Source organism: Protopterus annectens, chromosome 2.part0, assembly GCF_019279795.1.
Source record: "Protopterus annectens isolate FY-2018-M chromosome 2.part0, PAN1.0, whole genome shotgun sequence".
NCBI lineage: Eukaryota > Metazoa > Chordata > Ceratodontiformes > Protopteridae > Protopterus > Protopterus annectens.
The window spans coordinates 1,774,883,093-1,774,909,334 of record NC_056728.1 but is presented as its reverse complement, the minus strand read 5'-3'; the positions used below and the strand labels follow the sequence as shown (position 1 = coordinate 1,774,909,334).

The following is a 26,242-nucleotide window of genomic DNA, read 5'->3' as shown; positions in this document are numbered from 1 at the left end:
AAAAATATATATAATGCCCCTATCACTAAATAAATAACTGTGTAAAATCACATGAAGTAAAAATATATGAAACAATATGAAGAAATATATATGTGTGAATATCAAAAATAATACGTCTTCTATTCTGAATGTTAGTCCCCTGGCTCCCTCTAGTGTCATTATTGTATATCACAAGATAAAACCAAAATACCATTTAGATAAAATATCTACTACCTACTTATTATACTGGAAATGTGTTAAATTAAAAAATTGGAGTTAATTACTAAAGTTTGGCTGATCTTAATTTTAAAACTGGTGCTAGTGAAATCATGCAATTGAGATCAGGCTTCTTGTTGGCTTCTAGTACCAGTTGCCAATATAATTCCCTGTACTCAACTAGGGTTTCCCACATACCACCCCTTGGATCAGGATCAATTATTTCTAAAATAAAAAACTAAATTTTGCATTATTACATATCATAGTGTGTTTGTATAATGCATTAGTTTCACAACCAGTCCTGATGTCATATAGGTGTTCGTAGATTCTTTGTTTTAGTTTTCTTTCACTTTTGCCAACATAACAAGATCCACAATCCTTACACACAGATAAATATATAATACCCTTACTACTACAGTTGGCATATGTGTCTAAAAATAATTTCCTATTCCTTACTTTCAAATAAAAAGATTCACCTGTCACCAGATAGGAGCAGTAACTACAACTTCCACATTTATGTAAACCTTTTTTCTTATTCGAAGTATTCTTGAAATTGAATTTATTTGTTCCCCTTTCCAGAAAATATTTAATAGAACTTCCTTTCCGATAAATATATTTCAAATCATTATCAAAGATGTATTTTAAATCAGATAATCTGGCAAAGTGCTTCCATTCCTTGTCTATTATTTTCCTTACCAGCCCGGATTGTTCATCATAAGTAGTTACTATACCCGCTGTATAAGTGGGAAACCCTAGTTGAGTACAGGGAATTATATTATAGGCAACTGGTACTAGAAGCCAACAAGAAGCCTGGTCTCAATGACATGATTTCACTAGCACCAGTTTTAAAATGAAGATCAGCCAAACTTTAGTAATTAACTCCAGTTTTTTAATTTTTTAATTTAACACATTTCCAGTATAATAAGTAGGTAGTAGATATTTTATCTAAATGGTATTTTGGTTTTATCTTGCGATATACAATAATGACACTAGAGGGAGCCAGGGGACTAACATTCAGAATAGAAGACGTATTATTTTTGATATTCACACATATATATTTCTTCACATTGTTTCATATATTTTTACTTCATGTGATTTTACACAGTTATTTATTTAGTGATAGGGGCATTATATATATTTTTTATCATAGTTTCTTATGAACAATTACTATATTTTAGTTCATTATGGAGTACCAACAACACAGACCACAATGTTTTGAATTGTTCTGCTTAACAGGATCTTGTACCTGATTGGTCTTAATGTTCACAATTAACATATATAAGCTAAGTATTGTTTTACACGTTATCTGATGAAGTTGATGACGAAAACGACTTGGACAGTGTGTACATTTATGTGTTTGTGTAGAACAGTTTAAACTTCGTGTCTTGCTCGTATTGTGGAATTTTATTCAATAAAGTCAGTTTGCCTATCTGTTGGATCCACGGTGCTTGACTTTTGCTTTATTGGTCTTTTACTGGCATCATCCGTTTTTTGTGGTTTAGGCTTGTAAGGGCCCCAGGCCTATTAGCCTAGTAATCTCCTATGATCCTATGAATGTAGTTTGACCTCATAACTGAAAGTAATATTTAGGCATGTTTAATGACATCAGGAAATTGAAATGGAAAACAGTCATGAAGGTGTATCGACAAACAACAAAGTGATCACCCAGCTACAAGATGTAATAAATGTAAATGCAGAAAAATGAGCAGACATATACCAGAGTGCTTTTGAGACAAGGGTGAGAGAGATATCCATTATATAAAACATACTGTATATGATAAGTGCTGTCATAAATAAATAAGTGCTCAATTTATCAAAGGGCAGACTAAATAACTGGAGGTTTCATAAACAAACTCAAGAAAATCAAGTAACCCCACTATTAGCTGTTACATAAAATTGTAACATGTACCTCCACCTCTGATTTAGGTTGTGTACTAACTTTTCTTAGCTTCTTGCAGCATTCAGCATGATATTCCATGCACACTTCCTTCTTCTTCTTCTTCTCCTCTCACACTCTCTCTGCACCTCTTTTAGTAATGTGCTTTGTTATCATTGCAATTCTAACTATGTCCTGCTTCTATTACCATTTTGGATCTGAGACCCACACCCATCTTAATTTAAAGAAATGTTTGAGCTGATGTCATCTGCAGCCTTCTTCTAATTCAGCTGCATTATTCCCAATTGGCTTGGGTAAAGCTTTTATTAGCACAAAGTCATCTATTCCTCTGTGGAATAATGCAACCCCATTCCCACATCAGATCCTGGCTATATGCACAAGATCCTCGACAAGTGAAAGCTCTAGCAAATCCATGATAAGGTTTAATTCTGCCTCCTAAGTATGCTTCACAAAGATTAACATAAAAAAAAAATCACTTCAGACATTGTGAACACCCTAAAGAAAAGTTACCATTCTCTTTCTGAAGGCCACCATTCGGCAGGCTACAGCAGTCGAGGTAACAGTCGTCTGTCTTTGCCTTGTCCTTGATTTGTACAGTTATTACTCGTCCAGAGACCACTGCTTCAAACCCAACAACTGTTGTGTACTCATCCAATGGAAAGACAAAAAGACCTGCAACAGAAACCAATAATTATTTGTAAGAAATATTCATCGGCACTGGTTAAAATGCAGTTTTAGATCATAAAGCAACATTTTTTTTCTCAAGTGGAATAAACGTTTACATAAGATTGTTGGGTACAATATTTAAAATATATGTATTGAGGCAGGTTAAAGGAGGAGAGCATCCACTCCAGATGATCAGAAAGCCTTGGCCGTCCTCCAGAATGTCTGGAGGACTACCGCCATGACTACTGATGAAGTTAATGCATTTTTGCATTTACAGGCCACAAAAGTAATTCTGAACATTTTCTAAACTAACTGATTAAACATTTACAGAGATTTTAATTTGAGCGGGTCCATAGAGAGAAAGCCACAAAATTAGTTTTAAAAACATCTACAGTGACATAAATGAAGATGGACTATGGCATGTGAGAAACAGGCAAGGCAGGAATATTACTGCATTCTTTGAAAATGACAAACATTTGTTTTACCATACAGGGGGATTTCTTTCATCCTTTCCAGCTATGTAAGAGATTAACTAAATTGTTCCATTCAATAAGCCATGACAGAAATTATTAGATTAGGAAAGTCCATAACAAGAAGTTTACAAGGATACATGCGTGACAAGAGAACAGTGAGATAAGAAGAGGAAGACGACAATGTGACTAGAAATTAGAATCAATGGAGTCAGGGGAAGTGGGAGAACTGACCCAGAGGGAGAAAATAAACACAAGCACAGGGAATGACTTTTAAGAATATTTACAATTAACCTTCATAAAAGATGAATTTAGCAAGTACCCTGTTCTCTGAAAATGGCATACATTTTTGTGGTAATTTTTTGACTCAAGTGCTTTTGATTAGCTGAATTTGCAAGAAGCCCAAAATTGCATTTATATGTGTTTACAGAGAAGAGAAAAAGAATGGAAATTAAAACTAGGAATTCATCTGTCATCCATACTGCCGAATAAAGAAAGTGCCTGTAGAACTGTACACAAATGTATAAATCTCTTGTGATTCATCCTCACATAATGTTTGGACTGAACATTAGAAGTTCTGCAGCATTCTCCAGAGCAAGGCTAGTGAAACTTGTGAAGTTCACAAAGGTCTTATTTGTTTAGCTAAGAAATGCCAGAGTATTAAAAAGCTGGAGGCAAATTTTTTGGAGTATCTCCAACCTAAAACCCTCTAATAACACTGAGAAAAAGTTTCTTGGAAAAGAGCAAATCTTCACAATGACTAATCAATTGCACTCCTTCCTGGACATATCAGTACATTCAACCTCAGCTTTATTAAAGCACTGATGCCCTTAGCACTGTAGAAAGGATGCCTCAAACAGATAATAAAATGGACAAATTTACACTGCAATACTGAAAATACAAAAATAAACCATTCTAAACAATGTAGCTTTAAATATAAAATAATAAAATTGCAAGATAGTCCATTAATACTTCTAGGTAATCAAACACTGCATATTTATGACTAGATCAGGATAGAGCTGAGAAAAACCCTAGTTAGTGTTACAAAGGCCAAGGCAGCGTGAAAGCCGTCAATCATCTGTAGCTGTAAAATCAGCAAGCACATTCTAGCTGTTCACTGAATATGAAGGTAGCAGAATGCATACAACTTTTGTCAAGGTGGAAGCGGTAACCAAGTTAATAAACAGAAAATTGTAGCAATATGTCAATGAGTGTGTAATCCTCTGGTCATTAACTGAGAACCCTGAGATGCTAGAATATTGTAATGCTGGCAGTAAATCATTTCTTCACTCAACCAAAAGCAAGTAAACCAAAATACAGTCATGGCAAAAGCCAGAATGATAATGAAAACAACAAATTAGAAGTTGTAATGGTATATTATTCTAATAAACAGGTTTACCCCATTAACATATACAGTTATCCCGCAAAAGGCTGGGATTAAATGATAAGCATCAAACTAGTCTCAAGTGCAAACAAAATTCCATACTAGGTGTACAGGATCTAACTTTTGCAGTGTTTTCTGACAGCCAACTCCCCACCACCACCACCATTTTGCCCTTCCCTGTGCAGTAGAAGTGTTTTAAGTATATTCTGAACTGCCATCCACTTGCCTTAACCTTAAATATAATACAGGAGATGGTCTTATGTTATGGTTAGGGCAAGAAGTTAGTATTATCAGGACCCTAAGGGTAAGTTTTTCATATCACTGTATCATAGCCAAAGACTCCAAGAGCACCAATAAAAACAAACAAACAAACAAACAAACAATTAAATAAAAATACAGACAAAAATATAGTAGCTTCAATGTTAATGTTCACTGAAGTTCTTGTTGTGATGTAAAAACAAGAGATTAATGTGCCATCAAACCACTTCCATGATCTCATTTATTTTTATTGTGCAAGTAAATCCACAACACATGACCTTTTTTAGCCTTGAACTTGGTATAATTGGAAAAAGATGAAATGACCGAAAAACTTAAAATTCTTATATAATTGGAGAATGCCTATAAAAGACGTCATGATCTATATCATACTTGAAATGTAAAATATAAGACTGTCATCCAGATTTTATCAATTACATGGCTTCAGGGATTAGATACTGCTAAAAATTTTCAAAATAAATGAGAGTACATTAGAAGAACAACAACATTGTCCTGAGCAAAAAATGTTTAATCAATCCACAATAAAAAAATGGTAAAACGAAAAACATGTACACAAACACCCACAAAGCACACTACATTTTCATCAAAGTTAAGACGAAGTATGCATACCTTCTCATTGTGCCCCTATTTATGTTACAATCATCAGAATTCAACCAATTACAGAGCTAACCCAATAATTCAATTAATAAATAGTTAAAAGACTACAAGAAACTAATCTAAATATATACATAAAATATATGTATTAAAACCTAGAACTGCCTTAAATAATTTATTGTGTGTAATAAATAGTCCTTAAAATCTTCAATAAATAAACTTACTACCAAATCATAAATATTTATTAAAATAAAACTGTTTAAACATAAATTAACTAGTCTCATCTCAAACTCATTGTCTTATTATGCCATCTACTGGTCAAGGTGAGGATAGTTTACAATTTTGCTCATCATGAAGCCCTGGTAGTTTTGTAGCCTCCAATATTATTTGCCAGTATATCTCCCTATATTCTAGTCTTGTCTCTCATAGTCCCCCCTCTTAATTCTTTTGGTACTACTTCTAGCACAAAAAAGTGCTAAGTGGCATCGTGACATACTAATTTGTGTTTGAACAATGCATTATTAACACTTTTGCTCCTTATATCGTAATCATGTTCATATATACTGGTCCTCAGTTTTCTTTCAGTTTTTCTTAAATAAAAAGACGAACATTTGTCACACAATGCTATGTACACCACTCCACTCATATTACAGTTTGCAAAACTTCTACTGTTCATCAGTTTGTCTCTTTAAGGCAGATATATATTTTCTCCTTTATGTACAAAAGAACACTGTGGACAGCTACCACATTTATGGGTGCCCACCTTACCTTCCTTATGTAATATTTTACCACTGTTGTTTCTTTCTAATATATTCTTAATGGTCACTCCTTTTCTGTAAATAAACTTAAATGTTTTTTTAAAAATAACCTCCAATTCTGAGAGGTTATTAAATCTATCCCAGTCTCTCTCTATAATGCCCCTTATCACAGCTGCATCACTATTGTAATTGTAACAAAAGCATCTTCAAAATCATTTTTCTTAATATTTAATTGATCTCTTTTACCAATAGTGGGTAAGTTCTCATTACCTAGGATAGGTGCAAATCTACCTTTTCTACCTTCCAGAACTTTGTGTTCCATTTATTTTATTAAAGTATCAGGATAACCCCTCTCTTTAAATAAATGAGTCAGAAATTTGCATTCCTTTATAAAATCACTACCTTTTGAAGTCATTCTACTGCCTTGCACAAACTGCCCCTTTACTATACCTCTTTTCTGATACAAATGGGCACTGGTGTAAAACCGATAAGAGTTTGAAAATGTATCCTTTCTATAAATTGTTGAAATAAAACTACCATTGTCATTTCTTACAGTGATGCCTAAGTAGTTCATCTGTTCATAATCTATTTTGTAAGTAAATTTAAAAAAGGAAGTAGTCCTGGAGATATAGTTAAAAAATTCTAAAAACCTTTCCTCTGTGTCGAACCAAAACAGACAAATATCATCCAGGTAACATTTGTAAAAATTCCAACAATTTGCAACCTCTGACCTGAATATAAATTTTTCCTCCCAATGGGAAAGAATAATGTTGGCATATATAGGGGCACATCTGGCCTCCATTTCCACACCCTGAAGCTGCTGGAAGAATTTACCTTCATAGTAAACAAAATTATTCCTTAAAACCACATCCATTAATGTTAAAATCATATGAAATTAATTTGCTGTAAATTTCCCATATTTTACCAGAGCCTCCTCAAACCAACACATTCCTTCTTCATATGGTATTGAGGTGAATACATCTAAAATATCCATAGCAATAAAAATAATTCTATCATTAAATACATTTGGTTTTATACTTTTCAACATATCCCATGAATTTTTAAGCACATTAGCACCCATCAAAGACATTTCTTTAATTTAAAATCAAGAAGCTTTGCTAAAGGGGCAGCACCAGATCCTTCCAAAACCACGATAAGTCTCAGAGGACGATCCAATAGGTTTTTATGTACCTTTGGAATTCCAAATATAGAGAGAACTCTTGGCTTTTCTGTATAAAGATAGCTAAATGCATTAAAATCAATTATTCCCTCCAACAATAAATTGTTTAGTGTTATATAAATTTTCTTATTAGCAATGTTAATTTAATTTAACAAAACTCTTGTATACTTAGCATCATCCAATATTTCCATCATCTCTGCCTCATATGTTATGCTGTCCATAAAAACTGTCCCGCCAGCTTTATCAGATCTCATTATTCTTAGAAATTTGTTGTTCCTAAGTTCATTTAATACTAGTCTCTCTTCTCTGGACAAATTAGGGATCACCTTATTTTGTTCTATACCTAGTCTTAGCTCTTTCTGCACTAAGGCTTCAAAAATTTTCATCTGTGAATGTGGAGGCGGATTAAAAGTACTCTTCCTGTTAAGTGCATTGTCAGTAACTAAAGGTCTTTCCTGTCCTTGAAAGAATAACTCCATTTTTTTTCTTACAAATAATTTTAAATCAATTAAAAGTTCACTTATATCAGCTTTTCCCCAGGGAATAAATTTAAAACCTTTAGAAAATAGTTTAAAATGTGTTTCATTTATTAAAATACTACTATAATTAAAAATGTGGTAACCATTAAAAGTATGTTTAAAATCTTCTTTCATAATCTTATTCTGTCCTGTAAAACTCCCATTTATCTATTCCATAATGCTAAATTCAAATAAAGGAATTCAGTTAAAATTTGATGGTTGGCAATCAAGAAGGGAATTGTATCTTGTTCTGTAATCAGGTAAAGTGAACTTTTCTTTCTGAAACTATTTTTAGTTTCTCCTAATCCAGAAGGATAAATGTATTATATCAACTTGTAATTTTTGGAAGGTGGGAATATAAAGAAGAACTCAGAGAAAAGCCAAGTAGGTACAGAGGGAGAGAATATGCAAACTACATACAAATAGTGCAACATGGTCAGGATTAGAGCCTGGACCCTGGAGCTGTGAGTGAGAAGCCTGAACTACTAAGTGCCTATGCTACCCCAATAGATAATATGTGAGTCACCACTTAGAATAACATAGAAGCATAAGAATAATACTAGGCAACCAATCACATGGACCGTAAGATGCCTAGCCTTTAAGTAAACCTTAAAAAAGTTACTGCTGCCCTTCACAAGCACTTAATAGTGTTCTCCTCTCAAACTGAGCATGGTTTGACATAATAACTTTGGGATAAATTTGTGCCTACCCATCCAGTTGTCAAGACTGGCCTTAAAGGTACACAGAGTAGGACATTGTCTTACCTATAGTGGTAAACAATTCCATAGGCTGAGAATTCTTGAGATAGGAACTTGTCACTTAAGTGAGTCTTCCCTGTTTGAGGATAACACTTTTAAGTCAACAGTTTTGGGAAGAAATAGGAGGCCAAATAGGATTCAGTCTTTCATGGCTCAAAATGTGAGGCAAATCACTTTGGAGTAGCCAGCAGGCTACTGAGTGCAAGGAGGTTTGTGCTTATCTTCTAAGATAGCCGAAGGATATAAGGCCTTTAATTTTCTTGGTTAGAAATCTGTGGAGCCTATAAAGTTAAGTCATATGGGTATGATAAGGGAAAAATACACTAGTAGGAAGACAACTTTGGATCTTGAAGATATTCCCTTGGGAATCAGCTGAGTCAGATGGAAGAATTTTGTGACTAGAGTAGAAACATGAAGGTTGAATGAGAGAGAGAGAGAGAGAGAGAGAGAGAAAGAGAGAGAGTAGTCCACCTGGCAGATTGTCAGGAAAGTTGCAGGCAGTGGCACACACACACATCCTCCAGAGCTGATAGAACTGGGAGTATGGCTGCAGGTTCTGGAAATACCTTTTGTAACAGCTAATAGCATTTTCTTAGGGACTGAGAAACCTCAGTGTTCTCCCACTGAAAACACTGGCACATTCTAGAAAGAGTCTCAGAGAAAGAGAACCCCCCACAGGGAGAATCAAAGATTGAGCTCTTCCTCGAGTTTCAATAAAAAAATCTTAGGAGAAAACCCTATATCTCTCCCTTCTTCCTCCTGCCCAGATTCAGAATCTTGAATCACTTCAGGAAATGAGGTATCCCTGTTTCTTTTACCAGAAACTAATTTTCAAGAAGAATCGATAGCCTGAGTTAAACCCTTAGCCAGACCCAGTAAACTACAATTGCCTAAGGAAATTTGTGAAGGAGTAGATACATGATTGATCTTCTGTTTTTTTTTTTTTTTTGACAGGAAAAATGGGACCAACAATGTTATTAATCACAGCAGCAGCTTCTCCGGGGTTGGGCACAACTTTCTGACAAAACAGGAAAGCCTTCCTTGTTCCCTCTCCAGGACTGACAAGAGTGGTTCTCCCTTGCCCATTGAGGAGATCCCAACAGCTGCAGATGTTGTGGCTAACTCCCCAGTCCATGGTGGCTGTAGGTACTACACCAGAGGGATCCAGGGTAAAAGATGAGTGATCTGAGGTACAACTAGTTGTCACAGCAGAGTCACCCACCCACTGCAGAGGCAAATTGCTGGTCTACTGTGATGGCAAATGCTGTTTGCTTAACTTTTTCTTTTTTGGCTGGAAGAAGTACTGACTGTGGGACCAATAGATTGCTCCACCGGCAAGCCAAAAATGGTGCCACTTTCCTAGTGAAAATAAGCAGCAAATGTCACTAAAAACAAAAAGTCTTTAAAAGTCATTTTTTTCACAGAGACAGTAAAAATTACTGTCAGCTCCACATAGTAAAATAAACACAATTTCTACACAGAAAAAAATAGATTCAATTACTTCCCCATTTAAAAGTACAGTACAGTGTCATGACAGTCCTTTACAACACAAACTCCATAACTTTAAGAAGAGAGTATCAATAATGAACATAACTATTAAATTGAAGATTTTTTTTTTTGCAAGGGGAACTTATCTGTACAGCAAAGAGGAGAACAAACTGCTTGAAAGCCTCAGAGGAGCTTACTCTTCAGCAGTAATAATGCTCTGAAGGGCTTTGTGTCCCAAGAAATAACTCATACAGTTAAGGCTACTGCAGTAGTGAACAATATGGTGAACACCTAAGCAATTAGGGTCCTGGTCAGAACAATGCATGATATTACTTTCTGAAGATAGCCGAGTTTCCTGGATAATAATATATGTAAAATACAAACAACTTATCAGCAGGAAGTAGCTGAAAAACAATTTTATTTTTTTTTTAGCTATGGATCGCAGCACAAAAGGTGTGGTTCCACCTTTAAAGAATTGACAAAGGCATTTTCATGCTGAAACCGGACTTTTTTGCTGTATCCCTAGTATAAAATAAAGTGATTTGGTTTGTAACTAGTTCCTCGTACTGTTACCTTATCTGGATTTGTGCTGTTACACACAAGAGAAGCACTTTGCAGTTCTGTGCATTTTAATTTAACAATAGAAGTGCCCCACCACCAATTGACCTGATACATCTTTGAGTCTGGGTTGTCTGATAATTATAGCTAACAGAGACTGAGATAAGATTATCTAGTTTAAGCCAAGACACTGAGATGTAAGATATGGTTCAGGGATGCTGAACTTGCTGTGAGTGTTGCCAGTATTTACCAAGGCAATTTTGATATGCTGATGTTTAGCAAATGAGAACAGGGAGGACCTAGGCATACCCTAGTATCTCTGAACAACAGCACAGCTGTGGGTATAGGAAGGTACGTATAGTTAATTTGTACACAACATTCTGGAGAGCGCATGATTTGGAAGGCAGTTCCCCAAAAGTATTTTGAAGATTTCAGGTATCACTTGGAGTTTAAGGGAGTGGGATGCCCATCTATAGATCGGAGGGGTTGAAAGATCTTTACTTTTAGGGAAGTAACTCCATCCTACATGTACCAAGCTCTGGTAACTGAAAATAAATCTGACTTATTAGCAGCAAACATACATGAGTAGAAGGGTTTCATGGCACAGCAGTGAAATCTGAAATGCCAGCTGCTAAACGTTCAGGACAGAAATCACAAATCAGAAAATGTAGTTAGTGAATAAATAATGAAGAGTAAATTTGCAACAGCAATACTGTTTTCGGCTTAAAATGTTTTTAAACATGAACCAACATAAGCTAAGGTTTAACTTCTATACTTAAATATTCTCAGTCTAAGGTCAGGCAATGCTGGAGAAAAGGAAATACTTGGTATTATTCAAAAACTAAGCACTTTCTTGTCACACAAGAGCAGTGGCGGTTTAACAAGGTTAAACTATTCGGGCTACCTAAATTCCACTCTTCAATTTTTCCCTTAAAACTACCTTCCTTGAGCTGTACTGCTGATCTAACCAGCGTATCCTATAACTAAAAAATTCATCTCTACTTGATTCCCAAGTAGACTATTCTCTATCTGTAAAGCCTAGCACTTGCTCCTACAGTACTTTCACCCTGATAAAGCACTCCTATTATAGATAGTACTCCACCAGCCTAGAATCCACATCCCCCGGAGTCTTTTGTAAGTTTTTTTATCTATTCCTTCTAGCATGTCGAGGGATCAGTTGCTAGAGTCCTCTCCTGCTCAGCTGGTGAACCTGGGAATATTGAGGCAATGTTACAATTGCCTCATGTACCTGAACAACCCTCTCCTTCTCCCACAAAACACAAATACATGCGAGAGATGCAACTATACGGCCAAACTGGAGGCTGAGCTCTCTCAACATAGGACTGGCAAGACCAGACAGGAGGAGAAGGTAACCACACACACTACATACCCAGTCACACATAGTACCATCACAACTTCAAATCATACACATAATCACACAAAGACATACTCGGAGGCTCTGATCAAAAATCTACCAAAACAGCAGAGGCCACCAAAGCAGACACCCAAACAACTACCACCTCAGGACCCAACACATGCAACACATAGACCACACAGTCAGAGTGTCAAACAGTCACAGCCCTTAAGGCCAAACACAATGCCAGACACACTCGTCATTGGTGACTCCATAGTCAGACACACTGACGTCCCGCTCACCAGACTGAGTAAGGAGAAGGTCACAGTAAGCTGCCTGTCGGGCGCTAGAATCCTCCACATAACACAAGCACTCAGGTCTCTCAACAGCAGGTACAAGTACGACTCAGTCATTGTCCACGCTGGTGTCAACGACCTGAGACGTACCTCCTTGGACTACATGAAAAGAGACATCGAGGAGCTCTCTGATTATGTAGCCCAGGCAGGTATGACCCTGACCTTGAGCAGTATCCTACCTTCACCTAGAATGATGCCACAATACAGTGATAAGATGATCAGCTTTAATAATTGGCTTAAATTCTGGTGTCATTCAAAGGGGATCCAATGTCTGTCTGCCGGGGATGACATGCTGGACAAGCCACGCTGCTTCGCAAGGGACGGCTTGCACCTGTCACCCCTGGGCTTCCAGATATTGGCAAAGGCTCTTGCCACCCCCATAGTGCCTTTTTTAGGCAAGGCTCAAATACTAAACCTACCACCCTAGAACACAAAAAAGGAAAAAATACTAAGGGTAATGCTGCTCAATGCCAGAAGTCTCAATCTCAAGATGCACGCACTCGAGGCCCTTCTCAGTATGGAGAACATCAATGTCTGTGCTGTGACAGAAACCTGGTTCAAGGCTCCTGAGAGCACCCCAGCAATATCAGATTTTACCTCATATCATGCGTTCCGGCCCCAAAATCCGGACAACACAAAGAAAGGAGGGGGGGGTGTCCATATTCATAAAGGACACCCACACCTCAAGGTTGGTGGCAATGCACGATGCATCGGAGACCATCCAGGTGCAACTAACCATAGGCAAAACTGCTCTGCAATTTGTAGCATGTTACAGGCCACCCTCTCAAACTCAGGAACCTCACATGGCCTTCCTGAAAACACTAGAGGGGATAAATGTATCTCCAAACTCCATCATACTAGGTGACTTCAACTACCCTAATATAGACTGGGAACACTACTCAAGCCCAAACACTCTAGCCCAAAGGTTCCTGGAGTTCATAAACTCAAATGCCATGGAACAACTAGGCACCATCCCCACAAGAGGTGAAAACATACTTGATCTCATCATCACGAACATGGGACCACAATGTTCAACATCGGAAGTATACCCCTCACTAGTGAGATCAGATCATAAACTAATCTCGCTGGAGGTCCTCATCCCGCCCCCACCTGAAATAAAAAAGACCACAGTGAAAAACTTCTCAAAAGCCGACTTCACACTTCTAAAAACTAGTGTGGTCTCCTTTAAGGTCCCTGAGCCGGTGGTAAACATTACTCAAACCGCTGAATCACTAACAAATGCCTTCTACCAGCACCTACAGGACTGCATGGATCAGGCAATCCCAAACAAAACTAAGACTCTTTGTACCAAAGGCAAGCGTCCAGTCTGGTGGACCCCAGCCATAAACAAGCTCTACAACAAAAGGAGGAAGCCACTACAAGATAGAGCAAAATCCTTGAAAGGTAAGACACCCTTGATCATTATAAGTAAAAAAACTAAGAGCTCTCATAAAATCATCCAAGGCTAATTTTGAGAGAAAAATCGCCAAGGACTCAAAAGACAATCATAAGGCCTTCTTTAGCTATGTTAGAAACCTAGGAGGAAACTCCCAGATATGCTCAGAATTAGTTCAAAATGATGTGAAGATTACTGAACCTACACACATTGCCAACATACTGGCTGACAGGTTCAGTGCTAACTTCCCCCCCCCTCCCCCACAAAAGGAGAGATATCTATACCAGAGTATTGTAGCCCCCCAAACATCCCAAACGCCCAGGTGAGAACTGCTCTCCAAGGCAAAAAACACAGCATCCATGGGACTGGATGGTGTCCCCGGCTGTGTACTCCACGAACTTAATGAGGAATTAAACCCGCAGTTAGGACAGCTGTTTAATCTTAGCCTCACCTCAGGATCACCCAAGGAGTGGCGCCGCAGCGACTGTGCTCCCACTTCACAAGGGGGTGCCTCCACCAACCCTGGAAATTACCGTCCCATTAGCTTGACAAGCCTTATCTGCAAAGCCATGGAGAGGATCATAATGGAACTCATAAATAAAGACATAGGAACTTGCAGACTTTGGATCCAACCCAGTTTGGCTTTGTCAAAGGCAGATCATGCCTTTTAAACTTGGTTGACTTTTTGAAACAGTCACCAAGGCCATTGATGAGAGTACGGCAGTCCATACAGCCTACCTCGACCTGGCAAAGGCCTTCGACACAATACCCCACTCAGGTATCATCGAAAAACTCATCAGCTTGAATGTAAACCCATACATCACAAGATGGGTTGCAAACTGGCTAAGTGACAGAACCCACAGGGTCAGAGTTGCTGGCGCCATGTCAGACTCAAAGCCGGTCACAAGTGGTGTCCCACAGGGCTCAGTCCTGGGTCCACACTTGTTCGGCATCTACTTCTCCGAAGTACAAGCAAACACAGGAGGGTTATGGCTGACAAAGTTTGCAGATGACTGCAAACTGGGTGCCATAGTCGAAAACACATCTGACACAGATATCCTTCAGAAGGGCCTCACAGAAACGGATAACTGGTGCCAGAGCCATGGCCTAAAGTTAAACGCCAAGAAATGCATAGTCATACCCTTCGGGAAAAACAAGGTTACCCCTAGCTACCATATAGGTGGCAATCCACTGAGCACAGAAGAAGTTATCAGGGATCTGGGGACCCAGGTTGACAGTAACCTTTCGTTTGACACTCACGTTGCTAAAGTAGTTAGGAAGACCTTCTACATTGCCCACCTGATCATGAAGGGATTCACATCTAGATCAAGGGAGGTCATCGTCCCCCTGTACTCATCACTCATTAGACCTATGATTGAGTGCAATGCCCCATTCGGAATGTATCTGACCCGACACCTGCAGCAGCTGGAAAGGCCCCAAAAGTTCCTCAACAAAAGGATAAAGGGTCTCTAAAATATGTCTTATGCTGCCCGACTGAAAAAACTCCAGCTCTATTCAGTCGCATACCGCTTGCTCAGAGGTGACCTGTGCCTGACATACAAGGCCATGTCAAACCCAGATTTGATGAATATGCTTCACCTCAAAAAATCTAGATCCCTCAGAACCACCACAACGGCGGGAGACTTAAACCTTGACACGGTTATTAATAGAATGTGCTGGAGGGACAGATTCATCACCCAGAGACTCCCTATGCTGTGGAACAAAATCCCGGTGCATGTGAGGCAGAGCACCTCGCTGGCCTTGTTGAAGAGGAATCTTGACCAATGGATGGGAGATCGCAGATATACCACAGGGATTACTTCAGTGTCACTGCTTGACAGAGGCACAGCAAAATAATAGGCATAGTTTTCTTCAAACTAAAGGGGTGGCGAAAGCCACATAACTATGGGCTAGGCCTATAAATGCCCTTGGGCAGATAGCCTAGTATGAACCTATGAACCTATGAACTAAAGCTATGTGGCATCAGAGTTGGAACATTTAAGTAGTATAATATGGAGCCTCAGCTCCACACATATGTAGTACTGGGGGAACTGCCCCTTCACGACAAAAATAAGTGAAAATGAATTTTATTTTTCATTTTAACTGTATGAAGATGATGTTTATGTATATTTCAAGATACACCTCTAAAATGGAAATGAGCTGTTGCTTAGTGTGCAAAAGATAAGCATGATCCAGGATCTGCAAATAAATGAATGTGATATGAAGTGCCAACCTTGTGTAAGCATGGAAACATTGTAGTTTTATAAAGGGAATCAAAATGTCAGCACAGATGTTGTTGTCATCTTATAACGTGAACTTAAACTGTGATAAAGACTGAACAGATTACATGTGGGACTTTTTGTGTATGTATTTAAGATTAGGATTATTGACATTTTATGATTTTTTTTTCTCTGTCTGCCTTTAGGAGTGTACAAGTTTGTTTTCCATCGCGGTGATATGTGGATTTATTTTATCTACTTATCAGAAGTGAGAGCATTTTATTTTTAATAATTACAACTACAGTTCTTCCTGTGGATAATTCTAAATTTACAAATTTACAGCAGACATGCTAACAGATTTCTCCAATCACTGTATATGTTTTTGCATATTAAATAACTTTCATTACAGAATGTCTCATATCTCATATTCAGTATTGCCACTACACCTAACTTATTGTCATAAGCCAATGTAATGTTGAAAGCGCCTGAGCTGTCTGCCTTATCTTTCATTTCTCAAAACATTATTCTTCCTTGTACTTCTCCAACCATCTTACTTGTTCTTGTTTTGTGTGATTTATTTTTTTAGTAACTCATAGCCCTAAATTTATAACCTGACTTATTAAACTAAACTAAAAGCATGAACATAAAAACCTCCAGGATATCATCAATGCCCACTTGTTTCATTGGAATCCTGATGGAGCATGAAATATCCATACGATTTACACAAAATAGCAAATTAATTTAATTTATTTCTTCAATACAGTCAGTCCTTTTGCCAGTCAGTATGCCTGTGCATTTTGGTCTTTCAGTATTATGGTCTTGTGATTGTGATTTTCAAGATTAAGTGTTTTAAGATTATAATATTAATATATATATATATATATATATATATATATATATATATATATATATATATATATATATATATATATATATATATTTTTTTTTTTTACAGGAGAAACACAACAACCATGGTGGTGCAGACATGACATAGATATATTAAATCCCAACAAGCACAGTAAAGTTGCCTAGCAATACTTTTTACAGTCCTGTATTGAAGTTCAGCATCAGAAAAACATCAAGCTCCAGCCATGATATTAAATAAAAGTTTTCAGTATCTCCTTGCTTAGATTGTGCCTCTTCTTCCTCCTCTATTATCATTGAGATTAGCAGACCTCATGTATTCTATTTCATCTGCTGCATCAGTAGACTACAAAAGGCAACTATTTTAACTTGTTCATTGTCTACTCTGCACCTGTGACCAACATTCCTTATGATAAAATGTCAATACAGTCAGAAAAGTCAGTCTATACTTTATCTTTCACCACACTTTAAATGCCTTCGTGGACCTGTACTTGTTGCTTTAGCATAACTTCTGAATTAATAATAATCAGCATATATTGGTAGAGGGCTACTGTAAAACTTAACCTTGCTGCCACAGCTGGCACAGGACTTACTTTTTTATACCAAGATACATACTGAACTAAAATGATCCTTTATTTTCTACATTTGTTTTCCGACTGGATTAATAGAAGCCTTATTACTTCTTGAATACCAACAGTATTCTTCCCAAAGCACCATCTTTGTTTTAACAAACTCCTAAGAAGTCAATCCATTCTTCACCTTCAAGTAGACCAACCAAATCTCAATTTTTATTTCAGCAAGCATTGCCTTTCATTGTTATCAACTGCTGATCTAGATAAACCATCTGGTCATAGGCCTCAAACACTTACTTTTGCATCTTTTCAGCCGTTTGCCTAAGCTACATCACTGTAATATTTCACATTCATAAACTTCGCACAGTTAGGTCATGTAAAATAGCCACCAGTAATCCTGATAATTGACACAAATCATGATTAATTAATGCTAACATTGCACCCACTTGTTTAATGTGAAGTCAAATCATCTTTTTGACATTTGCATGAGCATTGTGTTGGAGAACAAACTTTTATTTAACTTCACCTGGGCATTTCTTCCTCAGTGTTCACCTCTTCGCAACATTTTTTCATTTCTAATGCTGTCAGTACACAGATGGCATGGCCACATTCTGTAATTGTCAAACGTGCCTTGAATAATCTAATTAAACTTAAAAAAGTAGTGCTTAAGCTCATCTTGTCTAATTGTACAAACAGAAAAGATATCTAACCATGTGAAAGACAGAAAGATCTCCCCAGGATTATTAACTTTTGTAGTTTCACAAGAGTCAAGAAAAAGTCTCTTTAGGCACAAATACTTCCTTAGCCCCTCCACAACACAAGTTCTTGTTTCCACTTATCTACTACCTTCCCTACTCTACATTGCACCCCTACTTACTAATCTCTCATCCTCCCTAAAAGCTAAACTCGCAGCTTTTTACAACAAAATTGCAATATTTACCTCTAACATCAAACATATCACCCACCACTGTATTGCACTTCACTCCCTCAACAAGCTTGAACTGCCTCACTACCTGTCCTACCTACAACTGACTATATCCCATAAACTAATCTTTAAACGAACAGACTGCCTTTCCCTTAGCCAGATGTTCAGTGCCTACCAACCAAATAGGGCTCTTAGATCTAAGAATCAGCACTTCTTGCAGGTTCAAAAACCAGTCCTGTCTGTTGGACAGCCTCTATACTTTTGCTCCGTAGAAAAGGCCTGGAATGCCTTACCCTTGACTATTAGAACTACAAGAAATTCTGACATTTTCAAAACCTCCCTAAAACACTTTTTAACTTCCAACTGAAACTGTACCTGCACCTTGTCCCCCTCCCTCAAATCACAATCAGCTTCTACTTAATGTAAACTTTCATACTGGACATGTAAAATATTTAATTTCTGTTGTAATGTCCTGCTACTTTATACCGTCTGTGATATCTATACTAATGCCAGGTGCAAGCCTCACTATTATCCACTGCTAGAATTTCTTTTTTATGCATTGTGGAATCATGTCATTTTGTAACTTCAATTCACCTGTTAGAAATTTTATACAATGTGCTGAATCTTATAATTTTATCAACTCAATTTAAAATGCTTCACTTGTCTGTATATAGCACTGTAATGAACTTACTCCAATTGCACAATATTTACATCACAGTATTGTTGTACAAACTCCAGTAATGTGCTCACACCAAATGTATTTGCTCAATGTTATGCAATGTTATATATCTACTGTATGTCTTTTTTGTTTATTACCTGTGGAGCTTTTCTCCTCAGGCCACCACTGAAAATGGGCCCTTTGGCTCAGTGGACTATCCCAGCAAATAAATAAATAAGTCAGACGGAGAGAATAATATAAAGATAAGTGAAAGTGAAATCACTGTTGGTTTAGGATATGAGCAAGAGGTGGCCAAGGATGAACACAGGATAGCAGCAGATTTCTTCAGCTCCACCAATTTCATTACACTGACAGGAATTAATTACTTAAAAAATTAATTTTTGAAGTAATTTTCTTTCTAAATATGTTTGTTTTATATAGTTCTTGAACTATATCTAAAAAAGAAAGGAAATTTTAACAATATTCCTGTCAGAAATCACTTTGGAAATTTTCCTGTCAGTTTATCAGTCTGAAATGAGTTTCAGTAAGACAAATTCTCAAGACTCCAGCATCAAGAAAGAACTTCAGTCTCTGATAACTATAATCCAGCAACTTACTGCTAAGATGGATAAAATGGATACTAAAATAGATACCTTCATAGAAAAACTACAAAACAAATAGACTTGTTACATATAGACCTGCAACAACAGAAGATCCAGATGACAGGCATAGAAGAAGCTGTGAATGACATGGAAAATAGAATCCAAGAAGAGGAAATCAACATTGAGTTTCTGCTGAAACAAAATACACATTTACAAACAAAGCTTGATGACCTGTAAAATAGATCTAGGCAATAACATTAGGATTTTTGGACTGCCAGAAAATATTGAAGGTAACAATATTACTTCTTTTTAACAACATGGCTCCTAAAGCTTTAGACTTACCAGAAGCATTCTCTTTTGGTATCGAAAGAGCACATAGATCTATAGCTAATACTAACTCTAACAAAACTATCCTAGATCAGTTATAGTTAGATTTCTATCATCTTTTGATAAAGAGATGGTTCTTAAATCTGCTTGGGCTAAAGCTCCTGTTAAGATTAATGAGACAACTGTGCATTTTGACAATGACTATTCTTCCATGGTAATAGCTAAAAAAGTTTTTCTGCCACTAATAAGGGAGCTTAAAAAGCACAATTTAAAACATACCTTCTGTTTCCTGCCAAGCTTAAAATCTTCCTTCCTGATGGTCCTAAAATTTTTGATGACTTAGACTCTGCTTTACTGTTTATCAAAAAATAAGATTTTGGATAAAATAGAGGAAATGGAATGGGCTAGTCCTTCATTAAAGAGACTGGCAACTGAAACTTCGTGGAAGACTTCAGAGAAGAAGAAGAGACTAAAAAACAAATGATTTGTTCTATGTTTTTTTTCTCTCATCATTTTATTTCATTATTAATCTTTTTAAATATAGTTCCTGCATTTCCAGAAAGCCACAAATATTCTGAAAAAGATTTAATCAAAGTTATTCTCTGTGTGCAAAGAAATGTTTTGTTTCATAACCAGTCAAAATATCTGAAGAACTAATAACAAGTTATGATTCAATTTGTTTCTCTTTCTGAAAAAGAGAAGTAAGGTCAGTAATTTGATACATTTTTTTCTTTCTCTTTTTTTTTCTTCTCCTTTTCTTCTTTTCTTTGTTTAAACAATGACATTCTATTTAGATTATGTAGTGGGTAAAGGGTGGGGGAGGGCAGGGAGAGAAGAGTAATGAAAATATGATTAATAGAATAATAACATATTTATTCCTTGTAAAAAGTTTATATGTTCTTCAAATGCTATTCCTAACTATACTTTCTTGATTATACTGCTTATGCTTGTTTGTAAATAATCTGTCATGCTTTAACTAATAATAATTAGAACTAAATAATAGTAAATAATATGTTTTATTTTTAACTCTATTAATATAAACAGTAAGTAATATTCCATTGTATATACTTCTTATAGCTTTCTCTTACATTTTTTTTTATTTCTGCCTTACACTCTTTTATTTTCTACTCTCTTTTTCTTTTCTTTATTAATATATAGAAATGCTTTTGATCATATAGACACAGTAAATAATAAGATTTGCATAAAAATTGAGTTGGGACAAAAATATTGAGTTTTATTACTTATTAATAACTTTGGGCTTAATTTCACTTACACAGAGGCTGTAATAACCTGTAAAATACATTGTGAAGGTTTTGTCATGTTTAGATGCATTTACACTGCTAAATGAATGTTTGTCACTAGTTTTTAATAAGTTTACCGCCAAAATGTTAAGGGAGACAATCTGGGATGTGGGCTGTCTCATGCACAGTGTCCATGAGCTACTTCAAAAGCTTCAACTCTCAGAATTCTCACAGAGAAGCTGAAAGCAGTCAGTCTAACCTTTGACCTAGATATCACACTGACACATCACAGATTCAGGAAGAACACTCTACCAGGAAGTAGAACTGATGCAAATGTGACTATGTGAAGGAAAATGAACTCTTTAACATCTAAATGTGAGTTATTTTATATAATTACTTAAATATCTATGTTATAATTCATAAAATATGTCAGTTATAATGAGTTTTAATGATGCAGTTTCTTGTAGTAAGTAAATGTCTTATTTTAGAAGGCATAGAAAATGAAACATTTATTCATATGTTTTTGAAAATCTACTTAACAGCAGCATAATAATCTGTGTTAAAAACTTATGTTCCAAACATATACATTACTATAACTCATTTAATTCATCTGATTGACAAGCATAAATAATTTTATAACTCTATTCTGTAAGAAATTGTCATGTGATATATTTAAAAGCAGTAGTATAGCATGGTTGTAAAATCTGGTTACTAAAATGTGCTTGCTGTGCATTATTTTGTATGAAGCAGACAGATTTATTGTAGGGACAGCAAGTAGGATAGTTCTCAGCAAGGACACAACTCAGTGAGATCAGATATATATATATATATATATGTGTGTGTGTGTGTGTGTGTGTGTGTGTGTGTGTGTGTGTGTGTGTGTGTGTGTGTGTGTATATATATATATATATATATATATATATATATATATGTGTGTGTGTGTGTGTATGTATGTGTATATATATATATATATATATATATGTGTGTGTGTGTTGTGTGTGTATATATATATATATATATATATATATGTGTGTGTGTGTGTGTGTGTGTGTGTATATATATATATATATATATATATGTGTGTGTGTGTGTGATGGCTTCTTTTTTTTTTTTACAATAATGCAAGTGTTTCTGAGAATCTGCATAACTATGCAGTATGATTTATAACAATTTCTATAAATACAATATTTTATTCTATTGACAATAATGAGTATAAGTAAAATGCTCATATACAAGCAATTCAAGGTTTTTTTGGAAGCTGTTGACTGCATTTACATGACAGAAAATAGATGCATCTTAATATATGTAATGTCTGAATCATATTAGCCAAAGTTTTTGATTTAAATGAATGTTAGAACTTATTTTTCTCTCCTCTTGATTTCTAACATCAAGATTATTTTAATGCTATTTGAATACAAGTCTTTTATATTACATAGATGTATATAGTAGTATGAACAGTTTTTAAAAAAAAAGTTTATTTTAGTTTATATGATGCTGTTTTACCAAATGTGTAGTCTTGTCTTGCTAGATAATTGAATTGAAAACTGTTAACCTCAGTTAAATATAACTAGTATTAAATTGATAAGGTGGTAGCTGAGGTACTGCTGCTTAGGGTAGGGGGTTAACTTGAGTGGTAAATACTACTCTAAGTTGGAGTTTATAACTCCAGGCTGGATGCAAGGTTTAATCCTTACATTATTTTCACTTGTTCATTGTTATATGTAGTTTTGACATCCACAATATATTTTGTACACTCATTGTCACTACAAACAAAATTGAATCCTATACAAAATCCCATAAGAGATTCAATAAATACAGCTATATTTAAAGGTACACCTAAAGGAGGAGATGTAACATTACTTATGTTGTTATTTGTTATTTTGATCATAAGATTCTTAAGTTTTAAAAATGCCAAATGACATCTTTAAAAGGAATTTCTTTAAACATTAATGGATTGAATAATCCGTGTAAAAGGGCAAGCCTAATAAGATACATTAATTTACATAAGGCCAACTTAGTCTTCCTGCAAGAAACCCATCTCTTGAAAAAAGATATTGATAAACTAGCCACAAACAAATATACAGTATTGGTTAGATCAGAGCACACTCAGATAAAAGAGGAGTGGCTATTTTATGGAATAAAAGTATGCCCATTCCTAAAACCATTAAGTCTTATCAGGATGACAAAGGAATGTTTTGTATGGTTACAATACAAATTAATGGGAAGACTTACACTTTAATTAATGTATATTGGATACCTGGAATTGGTATTAATACAGTGAAACATCATCTTGATAAGATCATATCATTCTCTATAGGAGATATTATTTTAGCTGGTGACTTTAATTGTATACTACATGAAAGTGATACTACCACTATAGGAAAAGAAGAATTACATCTAATGCAAAACATTTAAATGATTTTGCTAATTCTTATCATTTGAATGATATTAATAATCAGATAGATTCAAAATCATTACCATACACCTTTTTTCTAACAGATACAAAACTTATTCAAAAATAGATAGGGTCTTTATTTCTAACCAGATGGTAACAGATTTAATTAATTCCAAAATCATTTCATGTCCTATATCTGATCATAATTCAATTGTTTTTGAATTCATGATAAAAAATACTCATAATGTTCAGATCAAAAGGATACCAGCATACTTAACTCAACTAAAAGACTATAAAGAATATATACTTTCAGAAGTAAAACATTTTTTAGACATAAATAATACTCCTGAAGTCTCCATTGTCTATGTTTGGGATGCCTTAAAATCATATCTATATGGACAAAGTATCAGATGGTATAATAATAAAAGGAAATCTTGGGATAAGGAATTAAACAAAATGAATCCACTTAGCCTTGCCAAAGTCCTGCGAATCCAAAATAAGCAAAACAGAAGAAAAGATGGCAGGACACTGCTGCTGCTCAATAAAACTTTTAATAAAAACTTTAAAACAAATGAACGAAGTAATCCAAATGCAGACAAAATGAAAAAATGAAAAAAGGTGAAAAAAGGTTAGCGCTAACCCGAAAGCGCTAACCTTTTTTCATTTTGTCTGCATTTGGATTACTTTGTTCACTTGTTTTAAAGTTTTTATTAAAAGTTTTATTGAGCAGCAGCAGTGTCCTGCCATCTTTTCTTCTGTTTTGGGATAAGGAATTGTTAGATATTCAAAGTAAATTAGACTCATAAACATAATAATAAAGAAAATATTATGGACAAGAAAGTTATTGAAGAAATAAACAAACTAAATGAGAAATACAAAGAAATTTTAACTCATAAAGTTAAAATAACTTTAGAGAAATACAAGTTTTTGTCTTATTCAATAAGCCCCAAATACTTACATAGACTTAAAAATAAAACAAAAAGGTTGAATAAACAAAACCATATCAAAGAAATCTTTTCTCTAAGGAAAAAGAAGAATGTTTCTTGTATACCAGAAATACTAGATGAATTTAGAAATCACTTTCACAAAATTAACCATAATAACATTAACATGGAACCTAAAGATAAAATAAAGGAGTTTATAACCACAAACATGAATAAAAAGCTTAATAAACAACAGATTAAACTATTGGACAAAAGTATTTCATATACAGAGGTTATTACACAAATAAATAAGCTTAAATCAAACAAAGCACCGGGTAATGATGGTATTATACCAGAGATATATAAAATCCTTTCTAAAAGTAGATATTCATTAATACATAAGGTTTTTATTTTGGCAAAAACTGAGTTAATAACCCCCCCCCCGTCTTGGCAATATACATTTATTTCGCCAATTTTAAAACCTAATAAAGATCCAACTAGATGTACTTCATATCGGCCCATCTCATTACTTAATGTTGATTATAAAATGTTTATGAGTATTTTTGCTGATAGATTGAAGACAATCATCCCCGGCATTATAGATATAGATCAGACAGGCTTCATTGTAAATAGAAATACTTTTGATAATATAAGAAGAACTTTAACATTAATTGATTTTGCAAATAGGAAAAAGAAAGATTTAACACTTATTAGTCTTGATATAAGTTCAGCATTTGATTCAGTAAGTTGGGACTATCTGTTTACCTTACTGAAGTGCACAAACTTCTCAGATGCATTTGTAAATCTAATTGAGCATTTATACAAAGGAACATTGGCTTATATTAAGGTAGGAACATATGTTTCACAAAAATATCAATTTTAAAGGTACAAAACAAGGATGTCCACTTTCTCCACTATTATTCACTTTAGTAATGGAGCCTTGGGCTAATTTGATCAGAAACAGTACTGACATAGAGGGTTTTGAAATAGATGAAAATACAACATCCAAAATTCAACTTTTTGCAGATGTTCTAATTACATCAGCAGGATCTAATTCTTCTATGCAGTCTCTATTTGATAAAATGATGAATTTTAAAAGTATTTCTGGTTTAATATTCAATGAAGAAAAAACTAAAATACTACCTATATATACACGAAAAAATATTCTCATTAGTGATTTTACTAAATATGTACCCAATTCAGGTCAGATAACTTATTTAGGTATAATATTATCTAAAGATATTAAATCTATTATATATAATAATTATAATACCTATTTTCTTAATATACAAAAGCTTTTTAATACCTGGAATAATATGTTTTTTACTATGGAGGAGAGACTTACAATTATTAAAATGATAATATTCCCCAAGATTTTATACTTAATACAATTAATAATACTTCCACCTACAAAAATAATTATCAAGAAACTGAATACACTAATGTTAAATTTCCTATGGGCACCTAATAGACCTAGGATTGCATTAAAGAAACATACTAATAGCTGGTCTCAAGGGGCTATTTCTTTTCCAGACTTTAATTTATATACTATCTCTTCTATTGTAAAAGTTATTACTTTATTAATAGATCAGTCATATGTCAAAATGGCAAGATTATTGGGAGCTAATTAGTATGCACTTCATGAAAATCTCCTCAACACATAAAAAT

General features: G+C 35.1%; 1 protein-coding gene across 1 annotated transcript in view; it reads right to left on the bottom strand.

The window, feature by feature from the left end:
• Positions 1-26,242, bottom strand: part of VWA5B1 (von Willebrand factor A domain containing 5B1) — a 1,382,556-nt gene that overhangs the window by 1,245,035 nt on the left and 111,279 nt on the right. Inside the window, exon 3 of the mRNA XM_044060446.1 lies at positions 2,603-2,764. Coding sequence (XP_043916381.1) covers positions 2,603-2,764 — 162 coding nt within the window. The remainder of the gene's footprint in view (positions 1-2,602; positions 2,765-26,242) is intronic.